Source organism: Suricata suricatta, chromosome 1, assembly GCF_006229205.1.
Source record: "Suricata suricatta isolate VVHF042 chromosome 1, meerkat_22Aug2017_6uvM2_HiC, whole genome shotgun sequence".
Lineage (NCBI taxonomy): Eukaryota > Metazoa > Chordata > Mammalia > Carnivora > Herpestidae > Suricata > Suricata suricatta.
Window position 1 is genome coordinate 114,669,880 of NC_043700.1, and position 12,659 is coordinate 114,682,538.

At 38.4% G+C, this 12,659-nt stretch overlaps 1 protein-coding gene across 1 annotated transcript in view; it reads left to right on the forward strand.

Moving 5' to 3' along the window:
- EMCN (endomucin) overlaps positions 1-12,659 on the forward strand; it is a 103,534-nt gene extending 90,875 nt beyond the window's left edge. The window contains exons 12-13 of the mRNA XM_029921462.1: positions 4,806-4,877; positions 11,766-12,659. Of these exons, the coding sequence (XP_029777322.1) occupies positions 4,806-4,840 (35 nt within the window). The 3' untranslated portion in view covers positions 4,841-4,877; positions 11,766-12,659. The remainder of the gene's footprint in view (positions 1-4,805; positions 4,878-11,765) is intronic.

Consider the following 12,659-nt stretch of genomic DNA (forward strand, 5'->3'; position numbering starts at 1 on the left):
TACAGATGGTATGTAACATGAGAGCTATGGAATGACAAGCTGCATTATACTTATGCAGCAAAAAACAATTCTGTCAAACAAAAATCAACCAATATTGTCCCGATTCAAGAGCAAGATGTCAAATGCTGAATGTGGTCCCAACTTCAGGTAGGAAGTTCTGACTCGAACAAACTATGCCATGCAGACAGAAGACTTGAAAACTGAGGAAGGGCACCCAGAATCTACAGACATGCCCAGACCCCTCATGTGAGTCATTCACTCTTACAAGAGACAACACTCTTCTCTTGGAGGTAACCATCTGAATGGGCACAGGAGTAAAATTCATTCATAGAATAATCGGAAACCACTTACAGATTTCCCCTGGTTATTCACCAATCTTGACTAAGTTGCTATGCCTATTGTACCAGGTCGGGGAAGAGCAGCCTACATGTGAATTAGTCTTAAATAAGGACCCTTAGTGTGATCACACCATTTGCCAAGTAAAGTTCTCAGAACCTGCCTGTGTCTGTATAACATCGCGATAATTTCACGCACTCTCTTTACTCCCTTGGGGGTTTAACAAAACACTTTGCAGCCTTGGGGGTCCCCGAGCTGTGGATGGGCAGGCTAACCAGCATTTGGAAGAAGCCTCTTTGTAGGAGCCCCTGGCCACCCTTGTGAGGAGAAGGCTGGAATCAGGACCATTGCTCTACTGTCCCCCATTTCTATCAGGGAAATGACAACTGACACCAGAATTAAGGCTTTTGAGAACAAGAAAATTCCAGAGAAGCTAGGGTTTCTTGGTTGCAGATTTACTATGTGATTCTTCTTTAAGGTCCAAGGAAAATTCGACATAAACTGATATCTACCATTCACATCGTCACCAGGGTAATTAGTGAATAGACTATGGTAGGGTAGTTAGGAAGACCCTTAATTCTCCAAGATTCCTTTTCCTCATAAGTAAATTTTTAGGCCACAGGTCTAAGGAGGAAGTATAATAAAATCTATTCTCTGGACCTTTTATTTCTGCCAATTTTCATATAAGAATCATACCTCTTTTAATGAAATAACCTCTCAATGGTCAACCTACTTGATTTTCATGGGAAATATTTGGTGATAGGGCAAAACTGAAATTGCTGGTTTAGAGTCAGTTTCAATAGCCTAGAATTAATAATCTAAAACACAGTGATCTCCAAATGTTCTTTGTACCACCACAGTTTTTATTACAGTCTGGCCCCTGAAACACTCATCAAAAAATTTCTGTTCACGTTTTTTTAAATTGATTCAAATATGCTGTTTTTTAATAACACTATGCTCACCATACTTAACAGAAGTTACATTGTTATAACTACTTTTACCTAAATGTATTTTGTCCAACAGTAACATTTTTCCTCAAATGTAACTAGAATAAAATCTAAAATGGTTAGGTTTGGTACAAATGCACACGTTTGGCTACATTTTCCACTACCTCCTATATAAAAGTTTTAAGAAATCTGAAAAATACAGAAAAGAATTTGATAGAACAAATATCTGAATACCCACCACTCAGAATTGATGACTGTTCCATTTTATGTTATTTGCTCTGTGGCCTAAGAAATATAGTGTCAATGTGCCTAAGCAGTAACAAAATGAAATTTGAGCTTCAATGGCCATAAGAACTCATTGCATTGGTCAGTACTTTAATTTATAAGCTCTGGTATTACATCTCAGAATAAATTGTGCCATTTTAGAGGTCAATAAATCATGTTTCCAAGGAAACAGAGCTCTATAGCAACCTACCTTCAGGGGAAATGCCAGTGAATACTAAAGTACCTGGGCTTCCAGAAGCCTCCATGAGCCACAGTTGTTGTTCTGGTCATTTTCTCCTAATAAGACAGTTCTTTGCTCCAAAACCTCCTCTGATTAGCCATGTAGTTTATCCATCCACACCTCTTGCTTTCTTTAAATATGTCATCTCTCAAGTAGGGTCCTCTGCTGAAAACGTAACCCATAAATGTTTAAAATTTGATTATTTAAATTAGGGGTTTTCTTCAATGTAAAAGAAAAAGCCGCTTAGAGTACAACAAGAATCTTCTTTCAGAAACAAAGGAGCACAAAATATAGTAGATCAGGGAATCCTTTATGAGATCATATGAGATCCCACTCAGCTTTAGTAAGAAATCCTGCCAAGTCAAACATCAACATGATTGACTGCAAAATATACACATGTGCCAAAATGCATCTTAAATATGATTGCTCCTCATATCACATCTCAGGAAGTTCATATACATTGTCTTGTTTTCAATAGTAAAGACTGTAGGAATTATGAATAAAACTGCTTATTAAAGAATATATTACTTCCCAGAAGAAAGAAAGCATAGAATCTTTGAATTTCATTTTAAAGCACTATTTCAGGGACACTTGAGTGGTGCAGTTGGGTAAACTTCTGATGCTTGATTTCGGGTTGAGTCATGATCTCACAGTTCATGAGATCGTGCCCCACCTCAGGTTCTGCACTGACAGTGCAGAACCTGCTTGGAATTCTCCTCTCCCTGCCCTGCACGCGCTTTCTCTCTCTCTCTCACTCTCGCTCTCGCTCTCTCGCTCCCTCTAAATAAATAAATCAATGTAAAAAAAATAAAGTGCTACTTGATATTGAACCATTTGGAAGAACGAAAAGCAAGTCTGAACTCATTATAACATTCCTCTGCCTAGAAAACTGCTAGGTTTGTAGGATCTAAGATGAAGTTCAAACACTTTGGCATGTCTACAAGGCCTCTCATGGTGCACCAGACTTCTCTTGCTCATTTGGGAACCACTTACTAACTCATATTTTCCGGGCACCATTCATCTCCTGTCCCAGTCTACCTTGCTGAAAAGCACTTTTGAAGGAGGAGATGGTGTCTTGGTCCCTGTTAACACTTCTTCTCTCCCCCACCCCCTGCCACTTCACCATTACAGTAATTACTCATTATTAGTATATTGTTAGCACACTAATACTAATTAGCGTATTATGGTAATTATTCCTTAAATGTGCAGTCATTTTTTTATTATTTATGTTTACAAATAGGAGGAAGGAATGATTAAAGGTGTAAAGATGAGCAAAAAGATTAAGAGATTTAGAAAGGCATACATAGATTCAGCTCTGTCTTCTCATCCCTTCAATATCTGCCCATTCCTTGCATTTCCACCAAGGCTTCTTGGACTGCCTAGGTGTACGTGGTCTTCTCTTCTGAACTTATGTTTTCATCTGGCAAATCAAAAAGCTCTTCATGGCTTGAACTTCCATTTTATTTATTTTTTACTAAATTTTGTTAATGTTTATTTATACTTGATAGTGAGAGAGAGAGAAAGAGGGCAAGCATGAGTGGGGGAGGTGCAGAGACATACAGAAACAGAATCTGAAGCAGGCTCCAGCCTCCGAGCTGTCAGCACAGAGCCTGAAGCGGGGCTTAAATGCACAAGCTGTGAGCTCATGACCAGGGCCAAAGTCAGACACTTAACTGACTGAGCCACCCAGGAGCCCCTTAAACTTCCATTTTAATACCTGGCCACAGTATGCATAATAGAAAACAGAAAAGAATTAAAAACTTCTCATGAAACAATACAATACACTCGCGAATGGCATTGGTTTATCTCTTTCCCGCCGTTTCTTTTCTAGGTGTGTGTTTCATTTGCTTTTACCATAGACATTATTATAGTCTACTGAATTCATATTGTAACTGAATCTTTCTCATATTTTCTATTCCCTATTAGACAGAACTTAGAGGGAGATATTAAGAATTGGAACAATTTTCATATGCTTTGCTTGACAGGACTCTGACAAACAGTAGGGGTTCAATAAACGTTTGTTTTGTTCACTTCCCATTCCTGTACTTCATAGCCATAGATTCCAGGAGGTGCTGTGATGTCTGCAAAATAACGATAGTGAACAAAGAGTCATGCTGGAAAGCAGCTAGGAGAGCTGTCACTCTGTACCCGGCATTTCTCAGAGCACGGCACCTAAGGGGTCCTTCAAAGGGAGCCCCAGGTGGTTCTCCTCATTGGGTCTCTGGCACTATTTTTTATCACCATGACAGTGCCAGTGACAGGTGACCTCAACAGAGTTCCCAGAAGACAGGTTTCTAAAGACAGATCAAAGCTGGAGCAAAACAATGACATTTATTCTCAAAGCTGGAGACTTTGACCCATATGGCTGTTATATAGTGTGACTGATGTTGATACCGGAATCTACCTGAAAGACGCAGGTAGTGTGAAGTGTGTTCATTATGAATTCAGGGGCACATAAAAACACTTGGGGTCCTCTGCTTCCCATCATCCTAGGTCAATGTCTATCTTTATACTGGATGATGGAATAACACGGTTATTTTGACTAATGCCCCATCTATTACTCTGTATATTACCAAAGACTTTATGTTGGCTTTTAAGTTTCTTTTCACAAACTCTTTGCCCAAGTCTTTAAACCGAGGACACTAGAATGTCTTCCTGATAAAATGTCACCTTAAATATATAATACAGTTTTGCTTAGGTTCAAAGAACAAGCAAAAGGCTGTAACTCATTCCCCCAGAATGCCTTTCTTATTATCACTTCCTAATTCACACCCTCTGCACCCAGGCCATTAGCTGGGCATTGCCCCTTTAGGGTGAAAACAGATGATGGTGGAAAAAAGCTCATAAATCTTGGTGAACAATTTCCAGGCCATACCAAGAAGCAGACTGTAGCTTTAATGACATTCTTGCAGGGAAACTGGACTTTCCTTGAAAAACAAAAAACAAGCCAAGAAACCTTATTTTCATCCTTATCTACTCTCTGAGCTTAGAGATCAAAACCTATCTTCCATTTATAGGTGAGCACTCTGCACAAGGAAAAACCAAGAACTGACAGCTTGATGAACTTCTCCACACTTGGCAATAAATATGTAAGTTTTTTTAAATTTTCATTCACTAGGATGCTCATTAGTAATATCTGCTTTGTTAGAGTAAAGTAGCTTAGATTACTTCGAAAGACTTAGTTTATTACAAGAAAAAAGTTATGATAGAGCAGCTGTGCTAATGTTAGGATATGCATCCCAGCCAAAGACTGGTGCAGGGCACAGGGTTCAGAGAAGGCAGGTAAGGAGGTCCATTTGTCGTTTCTCTGTAAAGACTGCACCAGGATATCCTTTCCCTGTGGGTCCAGGAACCATGGATGTGTACACAAAGCACCTGAAACAAGGTGATCCAAAAAGGTAGTCTCAGCTGCGGTTTCTGGTACCCAGCCAGTCACAAAGGCATAGTGTTGCTAAACTAGCTAAGGGACCACCAGTGTCTCTATGAGAACAGATGCAAATGAGCAATCTCATTGCAGCAATTGTGAATCAATAAATAATTGAAACCTCTCAAAACTATGGTTACAAGCAACACTGCTATTCTGCATGTTCTGTGCTTTGACCGGGAGTTCGTGCAATGCACATACATTTCCTATTTCAGTAAAACAGCTCAGGCCAGTATCTCACCTGCTAGAATTAATCCTCTCGGTTTAGCATGGGATTGTCTTTTGCTTTCCTAGAATTGAGCAAGGATATTTTCTTCTAATTTTAGTTTAGTTTTCACAAGGTGCACTGATTAAGTGTCCTCACAATTAGTGTTTGATGCTTTTTAGAACCTGCAGAAGAATTCACCCTTCAGCAACTAACAGTAAAAAAGCAAAAGAGCAAACAAATACGTATATGCCCAGAATTGACCTGACCACAATGGTAGGCACTCTGAGAGGGATATTATTTTTGGGCCCACTACCTATGGCCACTACCCAGCTACTAATGCAGTATTGTTATGGACATTTAGAGGGTTCTTGCAGAATAAGTGATGCTTGCCATGTTCCTCTGGCCAGTAGCAGGAGTTGGAGAAAGAGGACTGCCATCCAGATGTGAACACCAGTATCGGATTCTATCCCTTTCTAGCCACCAAGGGTGGACTAGAAAGAGAGGAATCTGAGAGTCTGCCTATCCTTTCGTGATGGACATTTTTAGATGCAAAGTTGGAGAAGCTGAGAAATTTAAGAAGTTTGTGGAGATGGGCGGTCCAAACCTACCTAGCTCATGGAAAGCTTTCTCGCATGCCTGCCAGGGCTTCTTTCAACCTTGTGGCTAGTCAAAAGATGCTTTCTAAATTATCAAAATGCTCAACTCTTAGTGACTGACTGTCCAATTTGGAAGAACACAAAGTCTTCTTTTCATTTGGAAAGAAAAGGTACACAGACGAAAGGGATGGTGGTGACCCAAACAAGCTGAACAAAATTAACTTTTGTTCAGTTCCAATTCATTTCTATTTTTACACTTAAAAAAGTATTCCTAGCCTTTGATTTCATGTCTTTTAATTTTCAGAAATAAGTAGCTTTTGTCACTCTTCTCTGTAATTTTGGAATTACATAACCATGTTCTGAAGAGTAAAGATCAGAACGGGAACAAACAAGTTTGACATGTCGATTCTACTATTTTTCTTACATTTTTTAAGTATATTTTTCTTGGCAATCATTGTACTTTGAATGTAGTAACCAGTGAGTAATGACTTTCTAGGTTATTAATTAGAAATCATATATCAACTCAAGAGATTCCGAATAAATAGGAATGTAGTCATCAGAATCAGAAACTTTGGGAAAACAAGTTGAGAAGTTTGGAACTATGGGGAGTAGCAAACATTAATATAGAAAAGTTCACAATGTTAAAATTTCTCATCTCAAAATTAAATTATAGATACATTTAATCCTTGCTGCTTCATATATCAATCCTCTATTTTGTGCGGAGCATTATATTTAATGTGACTTGGCAGGGCAGAAAAAATTCCAAAATACTACAATCTATGATCCCTGCCCTCTGCAAAGCTTTGCCTAGTGGGAACATGAAATCACACACAAGAAATAAGATAATAATTAGAGAAAAAAATTAAAAGCTATGTGAGTATGATTGCCACTGATTCATCAATTCAAACACATTCCAAAATCTCTTGAGACTTTTACATCAACCAGAGGAAGATTGGTAAGGGTTTCAATAAAATATTATCCTTTAGCTGCAGATGGATTGTTCCATTTAGGGATCATAACTTTTTTAAGAATAAGAAAAGAATAATTTTAGCTTAAACTTCCCCTGTAAAATTCACTTTGGTCTCATCTGTTAGCTGGTACCATCTTCAAAATAGCTATTAATGCAGAAATAACCTCTGTTAAGTTTTGAAGACCACCAGAATCAAAGATTAGAGATATATTTGTAGTATACATTTCTAAATATATTTGGGCTCATTTATAATGCAAATACGCTGTTATCTTCTTCTGAGATTAATTCTCTTATGATACGGAGTGGTAAGAATGACATAGCTAAAGGAATCGATTTGCTGTCATAAAGAACTGCTGCTAAGGCCAGAATTTCTATGCAAAAGTGTGGAGCAGGGAAAGTACATTCTTTTATTGTTGATGCCAACAAATGGTCTGAACAAATTTGTCAGTAATGAGCATGGAGGTGGGGACAGTAGCTAATAATGTCTCTATGGAAGAAATGTATAAAAAACTAAATGCAAAAAAAAGAGACAGAAAAAAATTATGTATGTTTTATTAAGTAACCGATTAAAATTTTTTAAAAAACAAAACAGTATAGGTAAATTCAATGGAAAAGATAGATAAGAATTCTACCACATCATGACTTAAAACTTCCAAACACAAAAAATTATCATACAGAAAATTATGGAATAAAAAACAGATTGGGAAAATGTTTGTCATAAACATGAAATAAAATAATTAACATCTTAAATATAGCAAAGACATTTATACAGATTAGGAAATAGAAAAATGAGCAAAGGCTAGGAACAGGCAACTCATAGAGGAGAAATAGAAATGATAATATAAAATTACAGAAGAGTTAGTGTAAAATTTTTAAAAATGTGAAATAATACCAAAACAATTATAATTTATTAAACCCTTTTTTCTAATTTTTAAGAATCATACGAGTGAAGTAAATAATATCATATGCTGCATTTTGAAGTATAAGTTTGATTAATCTCCCTGAAGAACAGTTTGGTAGTGTTTTCACTAAAGGACTTAAAGGATGTACATTTTTGACTTAATAACTTCACTTTTAGGAAATTTTTATAAGGACATTATTTTAATTATGATTAAAGATTAATATACAAAGTATAGTACTAAACATGTAGAAACAGTTTAAATATCTAATGATATGGAAATTTCAAGTAAATAATGCTTCATCCAATCAATGACATTACATAACTGAGCAAAAGTAATTCTCAAGATGATTTTTTAATTACATGCCAACATGTTCAAGAAATAGGTTAGTGGGGAAGGAAGGGGACAATTTTAAACTCAACGGAAAGCATTTGATTGTTCCAGGATGAGTTCTGTGGCACAGGAAGGCAGGGAACCCCTGCTGCTGGCCCCCCCCTCACCAGCAGGTCCCCCTCCATTTTGTTCCAAGCCTCCTGACAGTCTAAGAAGTGGTGGGAGTCTCAGATCAAGACCCAAGGGTCTGGAAAGACCAGTAGCTTGTGTGAAAGTCTCATCCCACAGACCCTCAGCATTATGGAATGTTCCCTATTTTCATTTTTCTCCCAGATACAATTCACTCTGTCATTTCTCAATGGTACCATGATCATCTAAAAGCATCTCTGTGAACTTTCAAAAGACATAACATGTTTTTCAATTGTTTTTCTTACATTTTAAGATGAATAGCAGGGACTAAAAAGAAGAGATTTACTTTCCGATTCTAGGTATGGCCTTGAACAAACTTCTCAATAATGCTTTGCACTGGGCTCACATTTATAAAATCAGGACAGAAAGATTTTTTCCTTTAAGACTATTTTGCTTCTTTGTTTATAAAGTGTAGTCAGTGTTGCAAAAGAATCTATTATGATACTTTATTACAGAAGTGATCATTTTATTCTTTATAAGAATCATGAATTTATAAAATTTCAAGGTTGTGAGACATTCAGTGACCTTAAAGTCCTGCATTATTGTAATTGAAGACAACACACTAAATTTGGAGAGATTACAATGTTGGAAAGGAAGCAAATACTGGTATTGGTCCGGACATTCAATCTGAAACTGCCAACTAATGAAAAAAATCATTAATGAAGCAAAATCCATTTCTCAAGAAAGACTTTCAATGTGGCATATATTCTGACCAAAATTCCAGTTTATTCCCATATTACTTGCTGAGTCTTGAAAAAATATATACAGTATTAATCGTGAGCATTGTCTTATTCATATAAATCCAGGTGTTTACCTAGATTGTCTGTGCTGCAAACTCTTGACTCACCTACAGAAGAATAGGGGTCAGTTGAACAAAACATGACAGAGACCCTGCTCTTTGCCAAGTTCAAGGACAAGTGTAAAAAGGCTCATGACATGTTGCTGTCCTCCAGGGGCTTATAGAAGTGAAGAGAAATACATGTAAGGAAGATAATTTTACTTTAATAAAGGTGAATAATAAGATAGTGGTATGTAAAGTGAGACCTGGTACCTTGAAGTTGAAGGGCAAATTGCTTAGAAAAAGATGGTATTTGAGCTGAGACTTACAGGATAAGAAACTGCATGTATATGAAAAAAATAATAAGTAATTGGTTGGCTTAGTGCTGTGCTATGCATGTCTGCTGCTTAGTCAGTGAACCGCTGATACTGTTCTGATTAAGTGTAGAACATGAGTATAAGCACTTAGAAGTTGTTATAGCAATCTGATATTGCTGCAACATTCTATTCATGTTACTGTATCTTTTTGATATCAGTTTGCTGCTGATTAGAACTTTTTGAAACACCAGTTCAGTCCTTCACCATATATAACTTGAGGACCACTGGCCCAGAAGATATAGGTCAATGCCACAAAGGCTGGGAAATAAGGCTGAAGCAGTAGAAGACACCAGACCATGGGAGATCTTATTTTCCTTGGTAAATCAAGGATGTCAGAAAATAAAAATGAAATACTTATTTTTCCTAAACAGAATAAAATCAGATTCTTTCCTCCTTCATTAATGCCATCAAGACATTTACTCATTTGGGGAGAGTCCCCCCCCACAAATGCAACATTGGATGGAAAATACCCAGGAAATTAGTTCCAAATTTAGGAGAGGCATCTGTTCCACAGTCATGCCTAGAATCATTGTGCTCCTTCTAGCATACACTGGACCATCTATCAGTTGCAGATACTCTGGGAGTACATCAGAAATACTCTGTTCTACAATCCTTTCGTAGCCTAAGGCGTGGATCCTCTGGCCACTCCCTGCTCTCCAAGCCATTCTCTACCATGGCCATCAGTATCTAACTTTCCCCCATGTGAGGCAGCAGTACAACTAACTCTACCAAAGTCCCTGCTTCCACCAAGCATGCCATGAAAGAGCAGCGTGCAGGTCTTTACCACTGTGCACCCCACCCAGACTCTTGGGAACCACCAGTACTGCCATCAACGGCAGCACAACATCTAAGCAAGCCCTGCCAGGTCAGACCTTTTCCCCCTTTTCCCACTTAGGCACTGATGCCTCCATCTCGTGCTCCTTTGGGGGCCAACACAGAAAGTTTTTTCTGCATTGCAAAGAAGAAATTCCAGAGTGATAAAACAAAGCCCTGGCTCTCCTTCTCTCCTTCTAGTATAGGAGAATTGGAGAGTCGTCTGTTCACACTTCACCCTGATAAGCCCACAGCAGCAAAGCGTGAAAGTTGCCATTAAATGTCTTACTCACATTGTCACCCCAAGAAGCAGACCTTGAGCTGTGTCCCATTAATGATAGGGCAGAGTTAAGGACTTTAATCAGATGAGGAATATGATGATATTTGTGCTTGAGACACATCACTGAGTGTTTAGTAAAGATTAATTCAAGAGAAGGAAGTGTAAGGAGTAAGACTGGAAGCAGAGAAGCTGGGAGACTATTGCAGTCTCCTCTGGGAAAGGCACAAGGGCATCGCCAGTTCTGCAGGCACAGTAGGGATGGAGCTGAAGAGGCAAAAGCAGAATAGAGAACTGTCTGGAAGGTGCACTTTTCCAGAGGTGGTGATTGATTGAATGTGGGCAGTGGGGAATGAGGAGGATTACAAGTATAGACATGCCCACATTTCCAGAGTGCCTGGGTGGATCATGGAGGTCAGAGCAGAGATTTGAATTGTGCAGTGAGACGGCACAGGCTTGGCAGGCAGTACAGTAGCCCCCCCTTTATCCAGAGGGGGCATGTTCTGACACCCCACGGGATGCCTAAAACGATGGACAGTACTAAACCCTATACATGCTGTTTCTTTCCTGTACATACATACCTATGATTAGCTTACTTTATAAATAAGGCCCAGTAAGAGATTGACAGCAATAACTAATATCAAAATAAAGCAGTTATAGAAATAAACTGTAATAAAGGTTATGTGAATGTGGTCTCTCTCTCTCAAAATATTTTACTGTACTGTACTCTCCCTTTTTATGATGATGTGAGATAATAAAATGCCTACTTGATGCGATGAAGTGAGGTGAATGCCATAGGTGTTCTGAAGTAGTCTTGGGCTACTACTGACCTACGGATTGATAGGTCAGAAGAAGGACCTTCTGCTTCTGGGCCGAGGCCGACTGCAAGTAGCTGAAGCCAGGAGATGGGAAACCGTGAATGGGGTGGGGGTCCGGCTACTATACAATGTTTTCCCTCCAGACACAATGAGTTTGAAGTGCTTGTGAGACAATCAAGTGATTCCATCGGGTAGAAAAAATTCAGTCAGTCACTAACATTTCTTAACAAGAAATGGCCCCTCCAGCATCTCTTACTCTGCACTGTCTTGCAATCTGAACTTTTTCCCCCCACAGGCTTAATCTTCAGCTTCTGTGCTCCAGGGGCGGCAAGGGAGAAAGCTTCGTGGACTCATTCCTGATGCCCCGTCCTGCCCTCCAGTCTGCCAGTCACCTGTCCCAATAAAGAGATGTCCAGGTGGCATGCAATAATTTCACAGAATCTAAAAGAAGCCTGGGCCTCTCCTGTCATTTGAGATGTGAAAAAAGCACATTACTGCATTTTATAGGAACGTTCTTGGGAGTTTTAGGAAGGACCTTTGTGAGCAGATTACCTGACAGCCCAGGTAGGTGAGTTCCCTGATGACATGACCTTCCCCTGAGTAAAGTTTCCAGACCCGACAGTTCATATCCATGGAGACTTTCCTATTTTCTTGGTGTTCTTATATTACCTAATGTTTGTATTTATTGTTTTGTACTATGTTAATGCAGGGACAATTTGCAAGTGTATTATTAAATATTAGGTAGATATCATGCCATGCCACTTTGTACATAAAGATATTTTATTCATATTTTCATGTGTTACTTTTAATAAATAATTACTATATTCAACACACTAAAATATCATAATGTGACTGTGAAAATGGCAATGGTATTGTCTTCCCATAATTATGAATATTTGGGTGCTGATTACTTGAACATGAGAACTCACTAATGAAAGACATTTGCGATAAGTGAGAAAGGAACAAAGGACCCACATATCAGACCCCATTAAAGGGAAGTCAGCTTCCCATCTCTTTGGTCTTTCTAGTTGTAATTCACACTATGTGGCAAGGATGTGAGGGCATTTATGACACTCCGTACTGCATTCATTAAGATGATAACAGGATTGAGAATTTTCATAATCCGTTTGGTTGATAGAGTCTGTGCATTTTTAATTCTTTTTTAAAATATAATGATTTGTTCTAGCAA